The sequence below is a fragment of the Lepus europaeus genome, chromosome 14 (assembly GCF_033115175.1).
Source record: "Lepus europaeus isolate LE1 chromosome 14, mLepTim1.pri, whole genome shotgun sequence".
Taxonomy (NCBI): Eukaryota; Metazoa; Chordata; class Mammalia; order Lagomorpha; family Leporidae; genus Lepus; species Lepus europaeus.
The window spans coordinates 2085644-2112413 of NC_084840.1; the positions used below are offsets into that span (position 1 = coordinate 2085644).

General features: G+C 57.9%; 1 protein-coding gene across 2 annotated transcripts in view; it reads left to right on the plus strand.

Annotated features, from left to right (window-relative positions):
- Positions 1 to 26770, plus strand: part of C14H1orf21 (chromosome 14 C1orf21 homolog) — a 154724-nt gene that overhangs the window by 76979 nt on the left and 50975 nt on the right. For both annotated transcript variants that reach the window (XM_062211493.1, XM_062211494.1), the window contains exon 3: positions 17924 to 18018. In XM_062211493.1, coding sequence (XP_062067477.1) covers positions 17924 to 18018 — 95 coding nt within the window. The remainder of the gene's footprint in view (positions 1 to 17923; positions 18019 to 26770) is intronic.

A 26770-nucleotide genomic window follows, 5' to 3' on the forward strand; every position in this document is an offset into this window, starting at 1 on the left:
CCCTTGACCCGCACAGGTCAGGGTCTGAGCTCCCACCTGTAGGGAGCGGATATCCAAAGAGAGATCGCAAAGGGAGTCCAGCGGCCGTGGGCCGGGGTAGAGAATGGGGCAGTTAGCATGGGGTCTTATAAGCCACGGCCAAGTGTACCAGAAGCAGCCGAAAGGAGACCCCAGGGACCATCCCAGGCCGTCCTGGAGTCCCGGCACACGACGGCCTGGAGCCAGGAGTGGGTGACCCGTTCTGGGTGAGAGCTGCTGATCTGGAGGCGGACAAGCGGCAGAGTCGAAGGCGGTGAGCCTGGCGCCCTGCCCCCGTGGCCTGGCAGGTGCCTCCCTGTGGTGCTGTGAGCCCTGCCAGACTCGGGCTGGTGTGGGGAGTGACAGGCGCTGCCTCACTTAGAAGCCGAATCAGCGCGGACCGTGGCCAGGTCAGGCGTTACGTGGGAAGATGCTTAAGCCCTGGGAATTGACCTAACACAGGCCTTGGGGTGCGAGCCACGAGTCAGAAGGGTGGGAGAGAGGCTGGGCCGGGGTCCAGCAGCCGTCTGCCCCTCCCGAGAGCCATCCCCCTGAGGCTTCTCCTGGTGCACAGTCGTTTGGTCTTGCATGCTGTAGGTTGAAAGTGTCGGTTTAAATCCGGGGAGTTGGCATTTGTCCTGATGGTTAAGACACTCCCTTTCCCATGTCTCACAGGGCCTGGGTTCTCCTGACGCCAGCTTCCTGTTAGCTCCCTGGGGAGCGGTAGTGATGGCTGGAATTTGGTTGGGTCCGGGCTGTCCATGTGGGAAACCTAGCTGGAATTCCCAGGTCCAGCTTCGGCCTGCCCCACCCCGGCCCTGGTGGGCATTTGGGAGGGAACCAGTGGATGGGAGCTGTGTGTGTCTGTCTGTCTGTCTGTCTGACTGCCGCTCGAGTACACTGCAAGGTTGTCCATCCCATCTCCAGTCTTGGGAACGCCAGCAGTGCTCTTTGCTGAGAGATCCTTGTGAGGAGCGGAACGGAGCAGCAGCCTTGGGACGTGCAGGTTGCCGTAACCCCACGGAATCAGCTGGAGGCGTGGGTGGGCTCAGGCTGGGATCAGGCGCTGGCTGGCCTCCCCTTCAGCTCCGTGTGCGCCGGCTCCCGCACAGGCCGGCCTCGCGTCTCCACTCCCCAGGGTCTGACGATTGGAACCTCACGGAAGCACACAGGGGCCCTGGAACAGACAGACCCGTGGGCCGAGGGCGGGAGTGTGTGCCTCTCAGAGCCCCCGCCCTCGCCAGCTCCCAAGGGCGGGGGCACCAGGGCCTTCCTGAAGCTGGGAGTGAATGCAGCCCCCGAGGGAGAGGTGGCCCCGTTAGGGGAGAGGAGTGCGGGAGCCCCCAGTCCCCCACTGGCCACCAGCTCCTGGGGCCCTCCGTGCGTTTGCACTGAGTCATGGAAGCGTGTGAGCAGTGGCGACGCACTACGACTGCCACAAGTGGAAGTTCCAGCGCGTTGCTCCATTCGCCACCTTGGTGGCACCGCACGTGGGAGGGCGTGAGCGGAGTGACGCTGTCCCGTGTCTCCCGTTGAGTGGGTGACTTTGCAGCCACTGAGCTCGGCTGGGGCTGTGACCCAGGCAGAGTCAGGCCCTGGGAGGACCTGGCAGAGGCACAGCCAGAGGAGCCCCCGGCGCCATGGAGGAGCGAGTTAGCTCTGCACCGAGTCGGCTCAGAGTCACGCGTTCAGGAGCCACAGCTGCACACCCGGGCCCTGCCGGCTGCCGGCTGCTTCTCTGGCTGCCTTTGTTTTAAGGGCCTCACGAGCCCCCCTCTGCTCTCGGCTCCTCTGCATAGCACCCCGGCAGCCAGCCTGGCCCTCACCATCTGTTCCGCTCTCATTAGCGCTGCTCGTCCTGGCTGCGGTCTGGACGCGGAGTTCTCCGCTCACCTCCCCACCCCTCGCTCGCCTGCATGGCCGCGCACACAGCTGGCCGCCGCTCTCCCAGCAGGTGGCCAGGGGGTGGCCGCGGGGCGTCCAGGGCTAGTGCTTTTACTGGAGAGTCTTTTCTTAAACAGAAATTCACTGGCGTCAGAACCCAGCCCAAGGAATTACGTGAGGTGGACATGAAGATGTGCTCCGTGGGGTGGGCGTTGAGGCATAGGGTCAAGCTCCCACCGGCAGGGTGCGGGTTCCAGTCTGGCCGTTCCGTGCCACTGAGCCAGCCTCCTGCTGAGGTGCGCCCTGGGAGACAAGTGTTTGGATCCCAGCCACCCATGTGAGAAACCCAGATGGAGTTCCTTGCTCCACAGTTTGGCCTGGGTATTTGGGGAGTGAACCAGCAGGTGGACAGTCTGTCGTCTGTCTCTCTCTCTTTGTCTTTCTGACTTTCAAATAAATAGATAAATATTTAGATGTATGTATAAGTGTGTATATTTATATGCGTACACTTCCTTCTTTACTTACGTAGACACACATCCACATGCACACTCACACGTGTATGCTCACACACACACCTACACACACACACACACACACACACACCCCGTTGGCTGCAGTGTCAGGTGTTTGGCAGGCAGCCACACTGATGGGGAAGTTTCTGGAATGGTCATTAATTCCCTGCCCTTCACCATGGGTCCTGCACGGCCGGGAAGAAGTGACTGCCGATCACGCAGGCGGTCCCAGGAGCACTCGCGGTATTTCAGGCCCTCCTGGTCATGGCTGCTTTCCCAGCGTCATGTATGGAGGGAGGCGTGTCAGGCTCTCTTCTTCATATTTGCTGCTGTTGCTTTAGAGTTTACCCTAAGAAGACAAGCACTTTGTCTTCGATTCTGTTCTGTTTCTCACACACACACCGTCAGTATCTGTGGGGGATCAGACGCCAGCATCCACGGACACCCAGGTCTCAGGTGTGCAGCACCGCGGGGTTTGCCTGGAGCCTGTGCACACCCTCCAGGCGCCTGCACCATCTCTGGGTGGCTTACAGCACCCAGTACGGTGCAGTGCTGACTCAGCGGTTGTTACACTGTGTCGTGTAGGGAGTGCTGAGTAAGTGGTTGTTACACTGTGTCGCGTAGGGAGTGCTGGGTAAGCGGTTGTTAGCTGTGTCATAGGGAGTGCTGGGTAAGCAGTTGTTATGCTGTGTCGTAGGGAGTGCTGGGTAAGCGGTTGTTATGCTGTGTCGTAGGGAGTGCGAGTAAGCATTTGTTACACTGTTGTTTAATTGGTTGTTATGCTGTATCATAGGGAGTTCTGGGTAAGCAGTTGTTATGCTGTGTCATGTAGGGAGTGCTGAGTAGGCGGTTGTTTTGCTGTGTTGTGTAGGGAGTGCTGGGTAAGCGGTTGTTTTGCTGTGGTATAAGTGGTTGTTAACGCTGTGCTGAGTAAGCAGTTGTTACACCGTGTCGTGTAATAGGCTGTTACACTGTGTTGTGTAAGCAGTTGTTATTCTGTGCTAGGTAAGCGGCTGTTACACTGTGTCATGAATTGGTTGTTATGCTGTGTCATGGAGGGAGTGCTGAGTGAGCGGTTGTTATGCTGTGCTGAGTAAGTAGTTGTTAGGCTGTGCTGAGTGAGCGGCTGTTACACTGTGTCATGTACGGCTGTTACGCTGTGTCATGTAAGCGGTTGTTACACTGTGTTGTGTAAGCAGATGTTATGTTGTATCATGAAGGGAGTGCTGAGTAAGTATCTATTACGCTGTGTCATGTAAGTGACTGATATGCTGTGTCATGTAAGTGACTATTACACTGTGTCATGTAAGCGATTGTCGTGCTGTGTCATGTAAGTGATATGCTGTGTCATGTAAGCGATTGTCGTGCTGTGTCATGTTGTCATGTGAGCGGCTGTTACGCTGTGTTGTGTAGGGAATAACAAGGAAACGTCTGCACGTTCGTAAAGGTGCCTGTTCTCAGGTGTTTTGGCCTGACTGGTTGAGTTTGCAGGCGCAGAGCCCATGGACACGGAGGTGGCTGGCTGTGCGGGACTGTGTATAACTGTGTGGCTGTGTAGTTGTGTGTGTGTTGTGTCTGTGAGAGAGAGATGCCTGACCTGAGGTTTCTCTTAAGGATTCCGTCTGCCTGGGAGCGGGTACTTCCTGCTTGGTGTATTGGTCCTGGGGTTTTGTAAGAAATCCTGCAAGAAGAGAATTTTCTTCTCCCTGATCAGAAGGTCCCTTTCCTGCGCACTTGTGGGGCACAACTCAGACTGCCGAGCCTGGGCCCGGCTGTGTGCTGCCTGGCCGGTGGGCTGTGGGCGTTGACCGCGCCCGCATCTGTGTCCTTCTCTGTGATGGTGGAGTTACGGCTCTAATTCATGGCTGTAGATCTGAGCCCAGGGCACCGGGAGGGCTCTGTGAGTGCGCACCATCCTTTCTCCCACCCCGCCTCCCTTTCCTGCTCCTCTCTGGTGCGCGCTGAGGACACAGGTCAGAGTTGTAATAGCGCAGAATAGTCGGGGTGGAGCTGTCTGAGGACTCGTGTGCGATTGTGACGGCATTGCCTTGCTGGCTGGCGCTTAGAGCAGAGCGGTTTCTGATCGGTGCACCCCTGCAAGGGTTTTAGTGTTAGTTATGTGCACATGCACAGGACTCCCACGAAACGGGAAGCTGAGTGAACGCTGGGTCGCAGAGGTTCATGGAGGTTCCTGAGCTGTACAGGCGGGGGCTGCACGGAGTGGGCGAGACGGGAGTGTGGGGAGTGTGGCTGGGCATCCAGAAGGGAGGCCGCAGGGAACCAGCAGGGCACCGCTGGCCTGTGACCGTGTGTGGTGAGTGCCCATCTCCTCCTGTGACTCCGTTAACCTTCGTGGCTGACCACGTTCCCAGGGAGGGGCTTTCAACAGTGGACTTGAGAGAGTAGGGGGAAAGATGGGCATGGAGGGTGCAGGGTCAGGGCGTGGCTGTTCCTGTTCAGTTAGAACTGAGTACCCCAAAGTGCAGTGCCTGGGGGGGTCCTGGCTCCCAAGCCCCTCTGCCTGATGGTTCTCAGATTCCCCGCAAGGTTGGAGGCATCGGGGCTTCTGCTCCTTCCTCTCTGATGCACTACTGCCCCAGAGCCTCCAAAACCCACCTGCACCTACACCCCCAGGCCCCCTGAACCCACCTGCACCTACACCCCCATGTACCTGAACCCATCTGCACCTATACCCCCAGACCTGACCCCTGAACCCACCTGTACCCACACCCCCATACACCTGACCCCACCTGCACCCACACCCCCATACACCTGAATCCATCTGCACCTACACCCCCATATACCTGAACCCACCTGCACCCACACTCCCATACACCTGACCCCACCTGCACCTACACCCCCAGACCTCCTGAACCCACCTGCACCTACACCCCCATACACGTGAACTCACCTGCCCCCACACCTCCAGCCCCCTGAACCCACCTGCACCTACACCCCATACACCTGACCCCCTGAACCCACCTGCACCCACACCCCCAGATACCTGACCCCACCTGCACCCACACCCCCATACACCTGAATCCATCTGCACCTACACCCCCATACACCTGAACCCACCTGCACCCACACTCCCATACACCTGACCCCACCTGCACCTACACCCCCAGACCTCCTGAACCCACCTGCACCTATACCCCCATACACCTGACCCCCTGAACCCACCTGCACCTACACCCCCATACACCTGACCCCCTGAACCCACCTGCACCCACACCCCCAGACACCTGACCCCCTGAACTCACCTGCACCTACACCCCCATACACCTGACCCCCTGAACCCACCTGCACCCACACCCCCAGACACCTGACCCCCTGAACTCACCTGCACCCACACCCCCAGCCCCTTGAACCCACCTGCACCTACACCCCCAGACACCTGACCCCACCTGCACCCACACCCCCAGCCCCTTGAATCCACCTGCACCTACACCCCCATACACCTGAACCCACCTGCACCCACACTCCCATACACCTGACCCCACCTGCACCTATACCTCCAGCCCCCTGAACCCACCTGCACCTACACCCCCATACACCTGACCCCTTGAACCCACCTGCACCTACACCCCCATACACCTGACCCCCTGAACCCACCTGCACCCATACCCCCAGACACCTGACCCCCTGAACTCACCTGCACCCACACCCCCAGCCCCTTGAACCCACCTGCACCTACACCCCCAGACACCTGACCCCCTGAACCCACCTGCACCTACACCCCCATACACCTGACCCCACCTGCACCCACACCCCCAGCCCCTTGAACCCACCTGCACCTACACCCCTAGACACCTGACCCCCTGAACCCACCTGTACCCACGCCGGTCATCTCAGGAGAGATGGTCCTGTGCTTTGTAGTCCGAAGAGAACAACCTAACCTGAGCCAACAGCTCAGAGCCTGGTCCTGCACACAGACGTGCCTGGGCTGCTCCCAGCACTGCCGCTTGGCCATGGGCCAGGGGCTGCCTCTGCTGCCCCTGGGCTGTCAGGGGGATGAAGTCAGAGGGGCAGAGGAGTCAGGACAGGCCTGTGTCTGGAGGGGCCTCCGGGAGCACCAGGGCCCTCTCCCAAGAGCGGAGAGCATTCATGCAGAGTCCTGGGCCTTGTGGGGAGGGCAGCCGGGGCAGGGCTCCCACCAGGACCCCCGGCCGCCCTCCTGGAACCAGCTCTGGACCCTCTTCCTGGGTCTCAGCTGGGCATCTCCCTGTGGGAGCAGAGCCCAGGCCCCGCTGTGGGAAACGGGGTGCAGGATGCCAGCACAGGACCAGGGGCGTCGGGTGTGGGGAGCAGAGCCCAGGCCATGCCATGGGAAGCGGGGTGCAGGACATCAGCACAGGACCAGGGGTATCCTGTGGGAGCAGAGCCAGGCCCTGCCATGGGAAGCGGGGTGCAGATGCCAGCACAGGACCAGGCTGGGTTGGGTCGCGCTGTGTCTTGGGTCAGAGCTGTCGGGAGCTGAATGTTCCAGCTCCTTCCTGACCGGATCATCGTCTTGGTAGCTGAACTGGGAGCCCCGGACGAGTGAAGGGATGTGCTGTCTGCCTCCGTGTGATGCAGCGCTCAGGGAGGGGCCTGCGGGCCGTCTTCTGACCGACATGCTACCCTGGGACCAGCCTGCCCTCTGTGCTGCTGCTGGGGAGCCTGTGGTGCCCAGCCCCTCACCTCCCTGACCCCAAGGTCACCCTCACCTCCCCTGACCCTGAGGTCACACCTCCTGTGACCCCCAAGGTCACTCTCACCTCCCCTGACCCCGAGGACATCCTCACCTCTGACCCCAAGGTCACCCTCACCTCCCCTGACCTCAAGGTCACCCTCACCTCCCCTGACCCCGAGGTCACCCTCACCTCCCCTGACCCTGAGGTCACACCTCCCTGACCCCGAGGTCACCATCACCTCCCCTGACCTCGAGGTCACCCTCACCTCCCCTGACCCTGAGGTCACACTTCCTGTGACCCCCAAGGTCACTCTCACCTCCCCAACCCCGAGGACATCCTCACCTCTGACCCCAAGGTCACCCTCACCTCCCCTGACCTCGAGGTCACTCTCACCTCCCCTGACCCTGAGGTCACCATCACCTCCCCTGACCTCGAGGTCACCCTCACCTCCCCTGACCCTGAGGTCACCCTCACCTCTGACCCTGAGGTCACCCTCGCCTCCCCTGACCCCGAGGTCACCCCACCTCCTCTGACCCCGAGGTCACCCCACCTCCTCTGACCCCAAGGTCACCCCACCTCCTCTGACCCTGAGGTCACCCTCGCCTCCCCTGACCCCAAGGTCACCCTCACCTCTGACCCTGAGGTCACCCTCACCTCTGACCCTGAGGTCACCCTTGCCTCCCCTGACCCCGAGGTCACCCTCTACTCCTTGCAGTGAGCATGCATGTCGTTTTGTCCTCTCAGAACCATGGGTGCCACCCTGTGGGCTGTGAGACCACGCGAGGCTGTCCTGTGCGTCCCCGTGTGAGTTCACAAAGCTCACTTGGAGAGGTCCGTACCACACCTGCACAGCACACAGCCAGGTGTCCTGAGGCCAGGTGCCGGAGAGCTCCCCTCCTCCTGCCCCTGCATTGCCTCTCACTGAGCCCTGTGTGCGCAGGGGCACAGGCTCCTGGGTGACAGCTTTCCGGGTACAGGAAGTCTGGAGGGACAGGGGCCGGATCGGCTGTGGCCACAGCCTGTGCGGCTCTGTGGTCGTCCGTGTCTGCAGTGCACTTGTGTTCAAGCCGACAGGTGTTGCCTGGGCATGGACCTGTGGCTGCATAATGGAGACACAGAGCTGTATTCTGCGATTCAGATAGGAGAGGTGCACGTTCACAAGCGCAGCACAGTGGTGTAGCGGGGTGATGTGTGAGCCTCCGAGTATGTGTGTGAGGGTGTGCACAGGTGTGTGTGCATGTGTGAGTATATGTGTGTGTGTGAGTTTGTGGATTTGTGTATGAATGTGCATGTGTGCATGTCTGTACATGTGCATATGTGACTGTGTGTGTGAGTCTGGATCTGTGTATGAGTGTGTGTGCGTGTGTGTATATATGTGTGAGTATGTGAATTTGAGCTGTGTGTGTGCATGTATGTGTCTCAGTGTGGATAGTATTTGTGAGTGTAAATGTGTGTGTCTAAGTGTGTATGTGTGTATTTCTGTACATGTGTATATGTGTGTATGTAGTGTGTGTAGTATTTGTGCTTATGTGAGTGTAAATGTGTGTGTCTAAGTGTGTATGTATGCATGTCTATTTGTGTAAGAGTGTGTGTACATGTATGTATGTGTGTAGTATTTGTGTATGAGTGTGTGTACATGTATGTGTGTATCTGTGTGTAGTATTTGTTTATGTGAATGTAAATATGTGTTGTATGTGTTTCTAAGTGTGTATGTGTGTGTGAATGTGTTTATGTATGAGTATCTGTGTATAAGAGTGTGTATCTAAGCATGTGTGTGCATATATGTTACATAGATCTCAACAGGGTTCATATTTAAATAATTAGAGGAATTAAGCAACTAAGATCCCAATTTAGTTCAAGGTCAGTATTACTAATTCCCCTCGTGGGCTATGGTTATAAAGATTAATGCCCCAAACTGGAGCTGGGAGAGCACATCATTAACTTTTAAAAAAAAATTTTTTTGTTTTTTTTATTTGAGAGGCAGAGTTACAGACAGAGGTAGAGGCAGAGAGAGAGGTCTTCCATCCTCTGTTTCACTCCACAGTGGCTGCAACGGCCGAAGCCAGGAGCCAGGAGCTTCTTCCAGGCCTCCCACACGGGTGCAGGGGCCCAAGGACGTGGACCATCTTCCACTGCTTTCCCAGGCCACAGCAGGGAGCTGGATTGCAAGTGGAGCAGCCAGGACTCGAACCAGCACCCATATGGGGTGCTGGTGCCGCAGGCAGAGGATTAAGCCACTGCAGTACAGCACCAGCCCCCACCTTTAAATTTAGCTGTTGTATTTATTCTTGATCTCTGTGTGGTTGGATCGTGGGCATGATTGCTCATGTCTTGTTTTTTTAAGTTAGCATGTGTTTTTCTGACTTCTCTGTGAATAATTTCTGATGTATTGGTATTTACTTTTGTTTTCTTTCTCCTCAATATGTTTGCAATGTGAGTTTTTTTCCGGTGTGATCAGGGACCAGAATTCCTTGGTCATCTTGTTATTCTTGTGTTAGGGCTTGGCATGCATTCGGTTCACCTTGTTTCAGTCTTTCTGGCCCTGTTAGAAAGATGCAGGATGACTAAGTGCCTGGAACTGTCGGGGCTGCCCATGAACCTGACACATGCCAGCGTGTGACGTGCGTGGTAACTCGGGGCACACTTGGGCAGCAGGATTACATAGAGAAATGCTCTAACCGCTCCTTGGGCAGCAGGATTACGTAGAGAAGTGCTCTAGCCACTCCTTGGGCAGCAGGATTACGTAGAGAAGTGCTCTAGCCACTCCTTGGGCAGCAGGATTACGTAGAGAAGTGCTCTAGCCACTCCTTGGGCAGCAGGATTACGTAGAGAAGTGCTCTAGCCGCTCCTTGGGCAGCAGGATTACGTAGAGAAGTGCTCTAGCCGCTCCTTGGGCAGCAGGATTACGTAGAGAAGTGCTCTAGCCGCTCCTTGGGCAGCAGGATTACGTAGAGAAATGCTCTAGCCGCTCCTTGGGCAGCAGGATTACGTAGAGAAATGCTCTAGCCGCTCCTTGGGCAGCAGGATTACGTAGAGAAATGCTCTAACCACTCCTTGGGCAGCAGGATTACGTAGAGAAGTGCTCTAGCCAGCTCCTTGGGCAGCAGGATTACGTAGAGAAATGCTCTAACCGCTCCTTGGGCAGCAGGATTACGTAGAGAAGTGCTCTAGCCAGCTCCTTGGGCAGCAGGATTACATAGAGAAATGCTCTAGCCACTCCTTGGGCAGCAGGATTACGAGAGAAGTGCTCTAGCCACTCCTTGGACAGCAGGATTACGTAGAGAAGTGCTCTAACCACTCCTTGGGCAGCAGGATTACGTAGAGAAATGCTCTAGCCACTCCTTGGGCAGCAGGATTACGTAGAGAAATGCTCTAGCCAGCTCCTTGGGCAGCAGGATTACGTAGAGAAATGCTCTAGCCGCTCCTTGGGCAGCAGGATTACGTAGAGAAGTGCTCTAGCCAGCTCCTTGGGCAGCAGGATTACGTAGAGAAGTGCTCTAGCCACTCCTTGGGCAGCAGGATTACGTAGAGAAATGTTCTAGCCACTCCTTGGGCAGCAGGATTACGTAGAGAAGTGCTCTAGCCACTCCTTGGACAGCAGGATTACGTAGAGAAATTCTCTAACCACTCCTTGGGCAGCAGGATTACGTAGAGAAGTGCTCTAGCCGCTCCTTGGGCAGCAGGATTACGTAGAGAAGTGCTCTAGCCGCTCCTTGGGCAGCAGGATTACGTAGAGAAGTGCTCTAACCGCTCCTTGGGCAGCAGGATTACGTAGACAAGTGTTCTAGCCGCTCCTTGGGCAGCAGGATTACGTAGACAAGTGCTCTAGCCAGCTCCTTGGGCAGCAGGATTACGTAGACAAGTGCTCTAGCCGCTCCTTGGGCAGCAGGATTACGTAGAGAAGTGCTCTAACCGCTCCTTGGGCAGCAGGATTACGTAGACAAGTGTTCTAGCCGCTCCTTGGGCAGCAGGATTACGTAGACAAGTGCTCTAGCCAGCTCCTTGGGCAGCAGGATTACGTAGAGAAGTGCTCTAGCCACTCCTTGGGCAGCAGGATTACGTAGAGAAGTGCTCTAGCCACTCCTTGGGCAGCAGGATTACGTAGAGAAGTGCTCTAGCCACTCCTTGGGCAGCAGGATTACGTAGAGAAGTGCTCTAGCCACTCCTTGCACAGCCGGATTACATAGAGAAATGCTCTAGCCACTCCTTGGGCAGCAGGATTACGTAGAGAAATTCTCTAACCACTCCTTGGGCAGCAGGATTACGTAGAGAAGTGCTCTAGCCGCTCCTTGGGCAGCAGGATTACGTAGAGAAATGCTCTAGCCGCTCCTTGGGCAGCAGGATTACGTAGAGAAATTCTCTAACCACTCCTTGGGCAGCAGGATTACGTAGAGAAGTGCTCTAGCCGCTCCTTGGGCAGCAGGATTACGTAGAGAAGTGCTCTAGCCACTCCTTGGGCAGCAGGATTACGTAGAGAAGTGCTCTAGCCACTCCTTGGGCAGCAGGATTACGTAGAGAAGTGCTCTAGCCACTGCTTGGGCAGCAGGATTACGTAGAGAAATGCTCTAGCCGCTCCTTGGGCAGCAGGATTACGTAGAGAAATGCTCTAGCCGCTCCTTGGGCAGCAGGATTACGTAGAGAAGTGCTCTAGCCGCTCCTTGGGCAGCAGGATTACGTAGAGAAGTGCTCTAGCCGCTCCTTGGGCAGCAGGATTACGTAGAGAAGTGCTCTAGCCGCTCCTTGGGCAGCAGGATTACGTAGAGAAGTGCTCTAGCCGCTCCTTGGACAGCAGGATTACGTAGAGAAGTGCTCTAGCCACTCCTTGGGCAGCAGGATTACGTAGAGAAATGCTCTAGCCAGCTCCTTGGACAGCAGGATTACGTAGAGAAGTGCTCTAGCCACTCCTTGGACAGCAGGATTACGTAGAGAAATGCTCTAGCCAATCCTTGGGCAGCAGGATTACGTAGAGAAGTGCTCTAGCCACTCCTTGCACAGCCAGATTACATAGAGAAGTGCTCTAGCCACTCCTTGGGCAGCAGGATTACGTAGAGAAGTGCTCTAGCCAGCTCCTTGGGCAGCAGGATTACGTAGAGAAATGCTCTAGCCAGCTCCTTGGACAGCAGGATTACGTAGAGAAGTGCTCTAGCCACTCCTTGGACAGCAGGATTACGTAGAGAAATGCTCTAGCCAATCCTTGGGCAGCAGGATTACGTAGAGAAATGCTCTAGCCGCTCCTTGGGCAGCAGGATTACGTAGAGAAGTGCTCTAGCCGCTCCTTGGACAGCAGGATTACGTAGAGAAGTGCTCTAGCCGCTCCTTGGGCAGCAGGATTACGTAGAGAAGTGCTCTAGCCGCTCCTTGGGCAGCAGGATTACGTAGAGAAATGCTCTAGCCGCTCCTTGGACAGCAGGATTACGTAGAGAAGTGCTCTAGCCACTCCTTGGGCAGCAGGATTACGTAGAGAAATGCTCTAGCCAGCTCCTTGGACAGCAGGATTACGTAGAGAAGTGCTCTAGCCACTCCTTGGACAGCAGGATTACGTAGAGAAATGCTCTAGCCAATCCTTGGGCAGCAGGATTACGTAGAGAAGTGCTCTAGCCACTCCTTGGACAGCAGGATTACGTAGAGAAATGCTCTAGCCACTCCTTGGGCAGCAGGATTACGTAGAGAAGTGCTCTAGCCACTCCTTGGACAGCAGGATTACGTAGAGAAATGCTCTAGCCACTCCTTGGGCAGCAGGATTACGTAGAGAAGTGCTCTAGCCACTCCTTGGACAGCAGGATTACGTAGAGAAATGCTCTAGCCAATCCTTGGGCAGCAGGATTACGTAGAGAAGTGCTCTAGCCACTCCTTGGACAGCAGGATTACGTAGAGAAATGCTCTAGCCACTCCTTGGGCAGCAGGATTACGTAGAGAAATGCTCTAGCCACTCCTTGGGCAGCAGGATTACGTAGAGAAGTGCTCTAGCCGCTCCTTGGGCAGCAGGATTACGTAGAGAAATGCTCTAGCCGCTCCTTGGACAGCAGGATTACGTAGAGAAGTGCTCTAGCCACTCCTTGGGCAGCAGGATTACGTAGAGAAATGCTCTAGCCAGCTCCTTGGACAGCAGGATTACGTAGAGAAGTGCTCTAGCCACTCCTTGGACAGCAGGATTACGTAGAGAAATGCTCTAGCCAATCCTTGGGCAGCAGGATTACGTAGAGAAGTGCTCTAGCCACTCCTTGCACAGCCGGATTACATAGAGAAGTGCTCTAGCCACTCCTTGGGCAGCAGGATTACGTAGAGAAGTGCTCTAGCCAGCTCCTTGGGCAGCAGGATTACGTAGAGAAATGCTCTAGCCAGCTCCTTGGACAGCAGGATTACGTAGAGAAGTGCTCTAGCCACTCCTTGGACAGCAGGATTACGTAGAGAAATGCTCTAGCCAATCCTTGGGCAGCAGGATTACGTAGAGAAATGCTCTAGCCGCTCCTTGGGCAGCAGGATTACGTAGAGAAGTGCTCTAGCCACTCCTTGGACAGCAGGATTACGTAGAGAAGTGCTCTAACCACTCCTTGGGCAGCAGGATTACGTAGAGAAGTGCTCTAGCCACTCCTTGGGCAGCAGGATTACGTAGAGAAGTGCTCTAGCCACTCCTTGGGCAGCAGGATTACGTAGAGAAGTGCTCTAGCCACTCCTTGGGCAGCAGGATTACGTAGAGAAATGCTCTAGCCGCTCCTTGGGCAGCAGGATTACGTAGAGAAATGCTCTAACCACTCCTTGGGCAGCAGGATTACGTAGAGAAGTGCTCTAGCCAGCTCCTTGGGCAGCAGGATTACGTAGAGAAGTGCTCTAGCCAGCTCCTTGGGCAGCAGGATTACGTAGAGAAATGCTCTAGCCGCTCCTTGGGCAGCAGGATTACGTAGAGAAATGCTCTAGCCGCTCCTTGGGCAGCAGGATTACGTAGAGAAATGCTCTAACCACTCCTTGGGCAGCAGGATTACGTAGAGAAGTGCTCTAGCCAGCTCCTTGGGCAGCAGGATTACGTAGAGAAGTGCTCTAGCCACTCCTTGGGCAGCAGGATTACGTAGAGAAATGCTCTAGCCGCTCCTTGGGCAGCAGGATTACGTAGAGAAATGCTCTAACCACTCCTTGGGCAGCAGGATTACGTAGAGAAGTGCTCTAGCCAGCTCCTTGGGCAGCAGGATTACGTAGAGAAGTGCTCTAGCCGCTCCTTGGGCAGCAGGATTACGTAGAGAAGTGCTCTAGCCGCTCCTTGGGCAGCAGGATTACGTAGAGAAGTGCTCTAGCCAGCTCCTTGGGCAGCAGGATTACGTAGAGAAGTGCTCTAGCCAGCTCCTTGGGCAGCAGGATTACGTAGAGAAGTGCTCTAGCCAGCTCCTTGGGCAGCAGGATTACGTAGAGAAATGCTCTAGCCACTCCTTGGGCAGCAGGATTACGTAGAGAAGTGCTCTAGCCAGCTCCTTGGGCAGCAGGATTACATAGAGAAATGCTCTAGCCACTCCTTGGGCAGCAGGATTACGTAGAGAAGTGCTCTAGCCACTCCTTGGACAGCAGGATTACGTAGAGAAGTGCTCTAACCACTCCTTGGGCAGCAGGATTACGTAGAGAAATGCTCTAGCCACTCCTTGGGCAGCAGGATTACGTAGAGAAATGCTCTAGCCAGCTCCTTGGGCAGCAGGATTACGTAGAGAAATGCTCTAGCCGCTCCTTGGGCAGCAGGATTACGTAGAGAAGTGCTCTAGCCAGCTCCTTGGGCAGCAGGATTACGTAGAGAAGTGCTCTAGCCACTCCTTGGGCAGCAGGATTACGTAGAGAAATGTTCTAGCCACTCCTTGGGCAGCAGGATTACGTAGAGAAGTGCTCTAGCCACTCCTTGGACAGCAGGATTATGTAGAGAAATTCTCTAACCACTCCTTGGGCAGCAGGATTACGTAGAGAAGTGCTCTAGCCGCTCCTTGGGCAGCAGGATTACGTAGAGAAGTGCTCTAGCCGCTCCTTGGGCAGCAGGATTACATAGAGAAGTGCTCTAGCCGCTCCTTGGGCAGCAGGATTACGTAGAGAAGTGCTCTAACCGCTCCTTGGGCAGCAGGATTACGTAGACAAGTGTTCTAGCCGCTCCTTGGGCAGCAGGATTACGTAGACAAGTGCTCTAGCCAGCTCCTTGGGCAGCAGGATTACGTAGAGAAGTGCTCTAGCCGCTCCTTGGGCAGCAGGATTACGTAGAGAAGTGCGCTAACCGCTCCTTGGGCAGCAGGATTACGTAGACAAGTGTTCTAGCCGCTCCTTGGGCAGCAGGATTACGTAGACAAGTGCTCTAGCCAGCTCCTTGGGCAGCAGGATTACGTAGAGAAGTGCTCTAGCCGCTCCTTGGGCAGCAGGATTACGTAGAGAAGTGCTCTAACCGCTCCTTGGGCAGCAGGATTACGTAGAGAAGTGCTCTAGCCAGCTCCTTGGGCAGCAGGATTACGTAGAGAAGTGCTCTAGCCGCTCCTTGGGCAGCAGGATTACGTAGAGAAGTGCTCTAACCGCTCCTTGGGCAGCAGGATTACGTAGAGAAGTGCTCTAGCCAGCTCCTTGGGCAGCAGGATTACGTAGAGAAGTGCTCTAGCCACTCCTTGGGCAGCAGGATTACGTAGAGAAGTGCTCTAGCCACTCCTTGGGCAGCAGGATTACGTAGAGAAGTGCTCTAGCCACTCCTTGGGCAGCAGGATTACGTAGAGAAGTGCTCTAGCCACTCCTTGCACAGCCGGATTACATAGAGAAATGCTCTAGCCACTCCTTGGGCAGCAGGATTACGTAGAGAAATTCTCTAACCGCTCCTTGGGCAGCAGGATTACGTAGAGAAGTGCTCTAGCCGCTCCTTGGGCAGCAGGATTACGTAGAGAAATGCTCTAGCCGCTCCTTGGGCAGCAGGATTACGTAGAGAAATTCTCTAACCACTCCTTGGGCAGCAGGATTACGTAGAGAAGTGCTCTAGCCGCTCCTTGGGCAGCAGGATTACATAGAGAAGTGCTCTAGCCACTCCTTGGGCAGCAGGATTACGTAGAGAAGTGCTCTAGCCACTCCTTGGGCAGCAGGATTACGTAGAGAAGTGCTCTAGCCACTGCTTGGGCAGCAGGATTACGTAGAGAAATGCTCTAGCCGCTCCTTGGGCAGCAGGATTACGTAGAGAAATGCTCTAGCCGCTCCTTGGGCAGCAGGATTACGTAGAGAAGTGCTCTAACCACTCCTTGGGCAGCAGGATTACGTAGAGAAGTGCTCTAGCCGCTCCTTGGGCAGCAGGATTACGTAGAGAAGTGCTCTAGCCGCTCCTTGGACAGCAGGATTACGTAGAGAAATGCTCTAGCCGCTCCTTGGACAGCAGGATTACGTAGAGAAGTGCTCTAGCCACTCCTTGGGCAGCAGGATTACGTAGAGAAATGCTCTAGCCAGCTCCTTGGACAGCAGGATTACGTAGAGAAGTGCTCTAGCCACTCCTTGGACAGCAGGATTACGTAGAGAAATGCTCTAGCCAATCCTTGGGCAGCAGGATTACGTAGAGAAGTGCTCTAGCCACTCCTTGCACAGCCGGATTACATAGAGAAGTGCTCTAGCCACTCCTTGGGCAGCAGGATTACGTAGAGAAGTGCTCTAGCCAGCTCCTTGGGCAGCAGGATTACGTAGAGAAGTGCTCTAGCCAGCTTCTTGCGTGCGGCGTTAACACAGCCGCCTGGGAGTGACAGGCGCCCGTCAAGGTGGACGGGCCTGGAGGCAGCCGTCTGCTGCTGACGCCATTTTTAATGCTACAGTTTCTGAGATTTTTTCCTACAAGTGGGACTGGAGAGGACCCCAGGCGTCCCTGTTGACAGGAACCTGGTGACTGTGTCATCTGTGTTGCCAGCCGCCTGTTCCCCGGCGTGTGCTGCCTGGGCTGTAGACGCCTCGCTCTGGCCACGGCCAAGTCTGGCTCCTGTCCCGTCCCACTGTTGTCTGCAGCCGCGGCGGGGGGGGGGGGGGCACCCAGTGGCTCTGTGGCTACAGTAGCTCTTCCTGCTGTGATTCCCAGAGACGGAAGCATCCGTGTGTGCACGAGTAGATACAGTGTTTCCCGTCAGCCCTGTGCCCCACGCAGAGGTAGCACAGGCGTCCCAGCAAGGACTGTCGCTTCCCAGGTGTTTGTCTCCATTGTGTCAGTGCAACATCTTTATGTTCTTATTTAAAATTTTTAAAAGATGTATTTATTATTTATTTGAAAGGCAGAGTTACAGAGAGAGGGGGACAGGTCTTCCATCCGCTGGTTCACTCCCCACATGGCTGCGACAGCCAGAGCTGGGCCAGGCTGCAGCCAGGAGCCTGGAACGTCATCCCGTGCCTCCCACCGGCACCGTGGGACGCCGGCGTGGCAGACAGTGGCTTAGCCGCCACGCCACAACGCCGGCCCCACAGCAGCCTCGTCTTAGGGGCAGCCTGCTGTGGTTTTCCAGAAGAGGGATGTGGGTGTGGCTGTCCTGCGGCCACGAGCATCATGAGTGATACCATCCTGGGGATGCAAGAACGTTGTCCCCTCACGGGACTGTGTGCTGGGGCCAGTGTGTGCTGGGGCCGGGTAGCCTCCAGCGGTGGAGGAAGCCGGGAGCACCTGGCGTTCTCTGCTGAGGGCCACCCTGGGAGCTGCCCCCCGTGGCCTTGAGCGTCTCTGTACTCAGGGGCCCCACAGAAAGATCCAGAACACCTGGCCGCCACCCTCTGGGCCACTCCCCCGAGCCGCACAGGAAGGTCGCAGGGGACGCCACGGGGTCTGCTGGACGCTGTGCTACAAAACGGTAAAATGTCCTCTCTGTGTTTGGCCCTCAGATGAGTACAGAATCAAGCCAGTGGAGGAGGTCAAGTACATGAAGAACGGGGCCGAGGAGGAGCAGAAGGTAGCAGCCAGGAACCAGGAGAACCTGGTAAGACCCCGCCTCTGTGCCGGTGGCCTCCGGTGACGCCGCTGTCCACAGTCCGTTCTGGGGGTGCACTGGAGCCTCCGTGGCTGTCTATCTCCATGCTGGGCGTGCGCTAGAGACGCCATGGCTCTCTCTGTCTCCATGCTGGGCTTGTGCTGGAGCCTCCGTGGCTGTCTCTGTCTCCATGCTGGGCGTGCGCTGGAGCCGCCGGGGCTCTCTAGCTCTGTGCTGGGCGTGTGCTGGAGCTGCTGTGGCTCACTGCCTCCATGCTGGGCGTGCGCTAGAGCCGCCATGGCTGTCTAGCTCTGTGCTGGGCATGCACTAGAGACACCGTGGCTCTCTATCTCCGTGCTGAGCATGTGCTGGAGCTGCTGTGGCTCACTGCCTCCATGCTGGGCGTGCGCTGGAGCCGCCATGGCTGTCTAGCTCTGTGCTGGGCATGCACTAGAGACACCGTGGCTCTCTGTCTCCATGCTGGGCGTGTGCTGGAGCCGCCGTGGCTGTCTAGCTCCGTGCTGGGCGTGCGCTGGAGCCGCCGTGGCTCTCTACCTCCGTGCTGGGCGTGCGCTGGAGCCGCCGTGGCTCTCTACCTCCGTGCTGGGCGTGCGCTGGAGCCGCCGTGGCTCTCTACCTCCGTGCTGGGCGTGCGCTGGAGCCGCCGTGGCTCTCTACCTCCGTGCTGGGCGTGCGCTGGAGCCGCCGTGGCTGTCTAGCTCCGTGCTGGGCGTGCGCTGGAGCCGCCGTGGCTCTCTACCTCCGTGCTGGGCGTGCGCTGGAGCCGCCGTGGCTCTCTATCTCCGTGCTGGGCGTGCGCTGGAGCCGCCGTGGCTCTCTACCTCCGTGCTGGGCGTGCGCTGGAGCCGCCGTGGCTGTCTAGCTCCGTGCTGGGCGTGCGCTGGAGCCGCCGTGGCTCTCTACCTCCGTGCTGGGCGTGCGCTGGAGCCGCCGTGGCTCTCTACCTCCGTGCTGGGCGTGCGCTGGAGCCGCCGTGGCTGTCTAGCTCCGTGCTGGGCGTGCGCTGGAGCCACCGTGGCTGTCTAGCTCCGTGCTGGGCGTGCGCTGGAGCCACCGTGGCTGTCTAGCTCCGTGCTGGGCGTGCGCTGGAGCCGCCGTGGCTGTCTAGCTCCGTGCTGGGCGTGCGCTGGAGCCGCCGTGGCTGTCTAGCTCCGTGCTAGGTGTGACTGGAGCCACCGTGGCTCTCTCTAGCTCGCTGGAGGCTGTGGCTCTGCTCTGTATCCTGCTGCTCCCTGAGGAGCTCTGCCTTCATCCCGACGAGAGCACTTGGGGGAAACAGCTGGAGTGACTGTGCCTTAAAACAGCGAAACCCAAAGGCCAGTGTGGGTGGGACAGGGGTGGGTGGGGGTGGGGAGAGGGTTTCCCTCCACCTCTGCTCGCTCTTGTGCAGGCCGGGGAGGGTGGCTCCGCGCCCTGTTTCTGGACGTGAAATGTTGCCGAGGAAGCCTCCTGTTGGCGGACAGCCGTGAGCTTCCAGGCGGGTCACCGCACACGGGGCAGGTGACCGGGGCTGGAGCCAGCGTGAGAAGCGTGATTATCTGAAGCAGCAGGCCACGCCTCGTGTTTAATCCGAGGCAGTCCACACCGGCCACCTTCGTCCCTCCTGTGGGATCGGTGAGCTCCGTGTGCCGTCAGAGGGTTCCGCTCACGCGTCACGGCTGTGCAGCGCAGCACCATGGAGGAAAGTGAAAATGTGTGCGAGTGACAGGCCCGGCATAGGGTGGCCGCCGCCGGCCAGGAAGGCACGGCAGGTCGGAGGGTGAGGTCCGTGTCTGTTGGGAGCTGAGGTTTCCGTAGACGGTGCAGATGTGCGCGCGAGGATCTAAGATGAAAACTAGAAGCGAGGTCTCTGTGTCGTGTCTGCAGGCCTGGACGTTCACTCTGCGCACACGTGTGGAAATGCCGTGTAGCGCTGGAACACGCGTGACGGTCGGGAGTCGGCGTAGAGCAGTTTTTAAGTTTTAGAGGAACATGGTTTCAGTGGTGTTGGCAGAGACCGCCCGCCGTTTCTGCTTTGTCTTTGTTTGACTGGTTCGTTTCTGGCTGCTCGTGGCTTCGTCGCGATGGGGGCGTGTACTGCAGGAATGTTCAAAGCCGTCACAACGGTCCAGGCGCCCTGGTCTCCTTTCTGCGTCCTGTGCTTGGTCTCAGCCCCAGCTCAGGCTGTGTCTGCTGGCATTCCCGCGAGACGCTGGTGGGTGTCCGAGGTGAGTTCCTTCCCTGTGTTTCTGAACGCAGGTGCGACAGCTTGGCACGCTGGAGCACCAGCTTGTCACCATTGTTGGCCATTTTCAAGGAGTGACCGCAGGTTAAACGGAGTGTGCAGAATGCTGCAGGGGGCGCCCTGTTTACCGAGGGCCCAGAGGTGTGCAGTGGGGCTGAGGTCCCATCGGAAGGAACCGGGGGAATCAGGAGACCTGCTTACTGATAGTAGAGGAATAGTAAGAGGCATAACCCGGTGGTCCTGTTTGCCTGGGGCGGCGGGGAGAGGGCCTTGGTGGAGAAGCAGTGAGAAATCAGAATCAAAACGTGGACGGGGTCATGTGGAGCCCGGAGTCAGTGCCGTGGATCAAAGGGAACTGCAGAGGTGTTTAAGCCGGGACTGACACATGACGGGGACTGACTGACAGATGACGGGGACTGACTGACAGATGACGGGATTGGCTGACAGATGACGGGGACTGACAGATGACGGGATTGACTGACACATGATGGGGATTGGCTGACAGATGACGGGGACTGGCTGACACATGACGGGGACTGACTGACAGATGACGGGATTGACTGACAGATGACGGGATTGACTGACAGATGATGGGATTGACTGACACATGATGGGGATTGACTGACAGATGATGGGGACTGGCTGACACATGACGGGGACTGGCTGACACATGATGGGGATTGACTGACACATGACGGGGATTGACTGACAGATGACGGGATTGACTGACACATGACGGGGACTGACAGATGACGGGGACTGGCATGGGAGGCAGGAGGGAAGATGGACCGATATGGTCTTCACAGGAAGCAGTGAGCCCAACCGAGAGTGGTAGGGAGAGAAGAGAGGGGTGAGGTAGAGTGAGAATGGACAGCTCCTCCCAGGCGGAACAGGGCACATTGGGAGCTGAGCCAGGTCGGTGATGGTGACAGTGCCGGTGACGGTGTGAACAAGTAGGGGCTTCAGTGCACATGTGGCCAGCAGAGCCCCTGACGGAGCCTTTCGGGAGGGCGGGGCTGGCGGGCTGAGGACGGTGTGGAGGGCTGGCCTTGCAGCTGGGCTGTGAGCAGGCCCTGGCTCTCGTGGGCAGCCAGCTGAGGCTGGGCGGGGACGTGACGCGGAAGCTGGGCGCTGTGGTATGGGAGACTGGGCGGGGACCCTGTGAGGTCTGGCTGCCTGCTGTCTGCCTGCTGTGTTTTTTTTTTTTTTTTAATTTTTGACAGGCAGAGTGGACAGTAAGAGAGAGAGACAGAAAGGTCTTCCTTTTTGCCGTTGGTTCACCCTCCAATGGCCGCCGCGGTAGGCGCGCTGCGGCCGGTGCACCGCGCTGATCCGATGGCAGGAGCCAGGGGCTTATCCTGGTCTCCCATGGGGTGCAGGGCCCAAGCACTTGGGCCATCCTCCACTGCACTCCCTGGCCACAGCAGAGAGCTGGCCTGGAAGAGGGGCAACCGGGACAGGATCGGTGTCCCGACCGGGACTAGAACCCGGTGTGCCCGCACCGCAAGGCGGAGGATTAGCCTAGTGAGCCGCGGCGCCGGCTTGCCTGCTGTTCTTTTTACGTCAACACGCTAGCTTCGGGTTTAGCAAGCCACACGTGTAGCCAGTTCGTGGCGTTGCTGACGACAAGACGCAGAGCAGGCCTCTGCTGCCAATGGGAGGTGGAGGGTGCTGATGGCGACTTCCCTTCTCGGCATTGTGGCAGGACGCGGTTGCCTGTGGACGTGCTCTCCTTGGGTGTAGGTGCCGTGTGCACGCCGGGCAGTGCACCTGCTCCTGCGGGAAGGGGCAGCCTCAGTGTGTCCCAGGTCCCTCCTGTTCCACTTAGGGACACGCGGCAGACTGAGGGACCTTGCACCTGTGATTTCTGGCCCTTCTCTACGACTGAGCCCCTGGTATTTAAGCAGGAAGTGGGAAGAAGTCCTCCCCGAAGCTTCCTTCCCTTGGGCTCCCCGATCATCTTAGATGCTGAACTTGGGGGCCGGCGATGCGGTGCAGGGGCTATGCTGCAGCCAGGCCAGCACCCTGTGTGTGTGCCCATTTGTGTTCTGGCCACTTCCCACTGATGTTCCTGGGAAAGCAGTGGGCGATGGCCCAAGTGCGTGAGCCCCTGCACCCACGTGGGAGCCTTGCTGGAGTTCCCCACTCCTGGCTTCAGCCAGGTCCAACCCTGGCTATTGCTGCTGTTTGATAAGTAAACAGGATGGAAGGTCTCTCTCTCTCTCTCTCTCTCTCTCTCTGAAACTCTTCCTTTCAAAGAAATAAATAAGTCTTTTTACAGGAAGATACTGGACTTGCTTAAACATTACTAAAACCTGGGAATTTTTTAAAGGATTTTATTTATTTGAAAGTCAGAGTTACACAGAGGAGAGAGAGAGGTCTTCCCTCTCTGACTTTCAAATAAATAAAATCCTTTAAAAAATTCCATCCGCTGGTTCACTCCCCAGTGGCCACAATGGCCGGAGCTGAGCCGATCTGAAGCCAGGAGCCAGGAGCTTCCTCCAGATCCCCCATGTGGGTGCAGATGCCCAAGCACTTGGCCATCCTCCACTGCTTTCCCAGGCCATAGCAGAGGGCTGGATCGGAAGAGGAGCAGCCAGGAACCAGCGCCCACATGGGGTGCCTGCACTGCAGGTGGAGGCTGAGCCCATTGCACCACAGCGCCAGCCCCAAACCTGGGCATTTTTTGTGCAGGCGGCCCAGTTACTGCAGCCCATTGGGGTGACATGTCACATGAGTGACAGCCGAGAGGGCCACGTGAGTCCCGGCCCCTGTTGCTGGGGTCCCTAGAGCCGTACCGCAGGGCGGCAGTGTCTTCTCGGCAGGTGTTCAGGTGTCTCTGTCATCTCATCTCCCGTGTGGTGCTGAAGATAAAAGCAAAGCGCGTGCGCCTCCCTCCGCGGCCGGCAAGGTCAGGGTGGCCAGCTCACCTGAGATGGACGATTTGTGAGCCGAATGAGAGCGTCCAGGGAGCAGAGGCGTGTCGGAGCGCCTGGGCCGCCCTGTTCCCTGGGGCTTCATGGTGAGCAGATGCTAACGGGGATGCAGGCCCCAGCGGCCGCCCGACTTCCGTCTCTGATTCTGAAGACGGGCTGTCTGCCTGCCGTGCAAAAGGGTGGGAGCACGAGCCAGGTGTGAGTCCCCGTGGTGGTCCTGTGGGCGGGCCGGCGGGGCTGTGCGGCCGCCGGAGCTCCTGCTGCCGTTTCCTGGTGGAGCTAATGCAGTTGGTTTACTCGGGTCTCTGCGGCCCGCCAAGTCTCTGGCTTCTCCGGGAAGGAGAAGGCTCGGTGCCGACAGCAGCGCCTTCCAGACGTGACGGCCGACTCGGGTTAGGCTGGTGGCCGCGGGAAGTTTCACCTCCCGACGCGCTCCGGCTCGGAGCTTGCTGAGGTCAGGCTGAACTCTCTTTGGTGGATTTGTGCAGAAATGGGACAGGGATCTGGGAGCGGAACCGGGAGATGAGGCAGGGCTGCCTTCGGGATCGAAGCAGAAACCGGAGGCAGCAAGACGAGGGGGCCCCGGCTCTCCCACGGGCTAGGGAGGGAGGAGTGGGGGGGGCGACAGAGACCCCCGTCCCGGCGGAGGCCTCCCCACCCGGAGCTGCCGCCCCGGTGCAGGTGGGCTTTGGCCTTGCCTGTTCTCTTACACGCGTGTACTTTTAGATAAACACGCGGCTTCCTTGAGGTGGCAGCACGTACTCGGGGAAACGCAGAAGTGGACGCAGCAAGCGAAAGCGGTCGCCGCCCCTTTGTGTGTTCTGACCGATACACGGAGAAACGCGCTTTCTCCACGAAAACCGGCCTGGATCGCTCTGCAGGCCGCACGCAGGCCCACCCCCCGCCCAGCGACCCTGCTCCCTGCTCCCTGCTCATCTTCTAACCTGAAGGACCCACGACCACACGGAAATCTTCGTGTGGATGTCGGTAACAGCTTTGCTCACAACACGGAAGCCACCCAGAGGCCCCCAGTGAGTGAAGGGGTGGAGCGCGATGGGCGCCTTCAGAGCCTTGGCTCCGAGAGGCGCCCGCTGTGTGGTTCAGCTTCAAGGAGGGCGGAGGGGGTGAGGCCCAGGGGCCCAGGTGGGGACCGGAGGCTCAGGACGCCTGCACTCAGCGGGAGGCCCAGGACCTCGTAGCGAAGGGAGGGGGCCGCCACAGAGCTGAATGCAAGCCAAGCCGGCCACGGATAGAGTCCAGACCGTGGCCAGAGAAGCCCACGGCAGTAGGAGGACCGAGGTGACCCCGCTGAGGCCGGAGGTGGAGGGAGGAGCGGCCCACGGCGGTAGGAGGACCGAGGTGACCCCGCTGAGGCCGGAGTTGGAGGGAGGAGCGGCCCACGGCGGTGGGAGGACCGAGGTGACCCCGCTGAGGCCGGAGGTGGAGGGAGGAGCGGCCCACGGCGGTAGGAGGACCGAGGTGACCCCGCTGAGGCCGGAGGTGGAGGAGCGGCCCACGGCGGTGGGAGGACCGAGGTCACCCCGCTGAGGCTGGAGGTCAGGGAGCGGCCCACGGCGGTAGGAGGACCGAGGTGACCCCGCTGAGGCCGGAGGTGGAGGGAGGAGCGGCCCATGGTGGTGGGAGGACCAAGGTGACCCCGCTGAGGCTGGAGGGGAAGGGAGCGGAACTCCAGGGCGTTGTTGCAGTGGGGGGGGACGTGGGAGCCAGGTTCTCGCCCCTGGAGTGGGAGTCGATGGACGTGAGCCTGGAGGAGGTGAGAAGGATGCTGTGGCCCTGGGTCACCGTGGAGACATCAGCGTGGACTCCACGTGGCTGATACAGACACAGCCAGACACATGTAAAGTACAGATCAGGGTGTGTATGTGTGAGCGTGGGCATGCGCAGGTGTGTGCACTTACACATGTGTAGATACAGGTGTTTCCACGCATGTCCGTACGTGTGTGTATGTTTATGTACACACGTATGTCCTTGCTCTGCTAGATGAGAGAGCCTGGAGGTACTGACCCCCAGGAGCAGGAAGCCCCAGATCTCATTTCCAACTCCACTCCCCAAGACAGGGGCTGGGGCTCCTGGGGCAGGGGGAGTGGTTGGTTCCCGGGCTGGGGATTATGTCCGATGACCTGGGATACCTTGTAGTGCCAGCAATTTAGTAGTGCCCTGCACACGAGCGCACGCACACATACACATGTGCACACACGTGTGCACACACACATGCAGTGACAGGGTCAGAGACACACAGGAGACCCCAGGAAAGCCGCTGATGGTGAGACTGGACCTTTGCATGGAGGCAGTGGTCATACGGTGTGAGATGGTACTTTGAGCACAGTGTGGTATCAGTCCACTCTACACAGCGTACAAGGGAGGTGCTCGTGCGATCATCCTGACGTGGACAGATTGAACAAACGGAGAGAAGCTCTCCTCTCCAGGAACACCCCAGCCCCTTGCTGGGGACCCTGCCCGTGGGTGTGTGCTGTGGCTTCCTTCTGGACAGCACGTGGAAGTGGGAGGCAGATGCACCTGCCGCACACTGCGTCAGCCGTGGTCAGGAGCCACATGAGCGGGGGCGGGGCATGCACCCTGGCGACACTGACGAGAGCCGGCTCCACCTCTGGGGCCTCCCCAGAGTGTAATCACGAGAGAAACAGACGGCACCTCCCGGGGCTGAAAACCGTCAGAGCCGTCCAAACGAGGGAAGTCTCCAAACTCAGAGCAGGATGGCAGGTGCAGGCTGAGGGGTCTGGGGGTTGTGTTCCATGAGGAAGGTGCTGGCTGACGGAAGACGCCAGGGAAAGAGGGACGTGGCCGTGGGGTTGGGAACTCTGCTGTGCGTGTGAGTTCCTGGAGGCAGAAAGCCCCGGGGCCTGCCCTGTGTGCCCTGGGAATCCACCACCCTGCGGTGACCAGCTTTGTGTCTGTCTGTGGTCTTAGGGTAAACCCGTGGGTAGGATTCTTGAAACAAAGGGAGTGTTTCCATACTTATGTTACAGAAGAGAAATATTACACCTACTTGTCTTCCCACCGCGGGAAGAATGAGAGAACCCGCTTCCCGCTTCTCTTGGGCTTCCCCCCACGGTGGGTTAATGGTTTAGAAACAGTGCCGTCTTTTGTCTGGATTGGCCCTTCTCTGATCGGGTTCCGGTCCCAGCGGCTGGGGAGGTCCGCAGGGTGGGGCGTTGTCGGGTGTTCAGACCGCACAGAGCAGGTGTAACAGTATCCACCGAGGGGCTAAAGCTTGCATTTCTCAGCTTTCCCTTGGCCTGGACTCCGTGTTTCCCGTTCGTTGGACTCTAGAAACAAAACCGTAGGATGAAAGAAACTGAACGCTGCTGTTTGGCGGAACGAGAAGCTATGAGACTGGGTGGGCTCATGAGGAATGGCCAAGGAGGGGCCCCCTGGGCCTCGTTCCCGGACTGCGCCAGTCCTCTGCTCGCTGTGTTAGAATCAGAGCCCCAGCTGTGCCCCGCGAGAACGCAGGGTGGCGCGGACAGCCGCGGCGCCAGCTGAAGTGTTCTTCCAGAGTTGGTCGTTGGCCCGTCGTCCGTCCGTCCTTCCGTCCCGT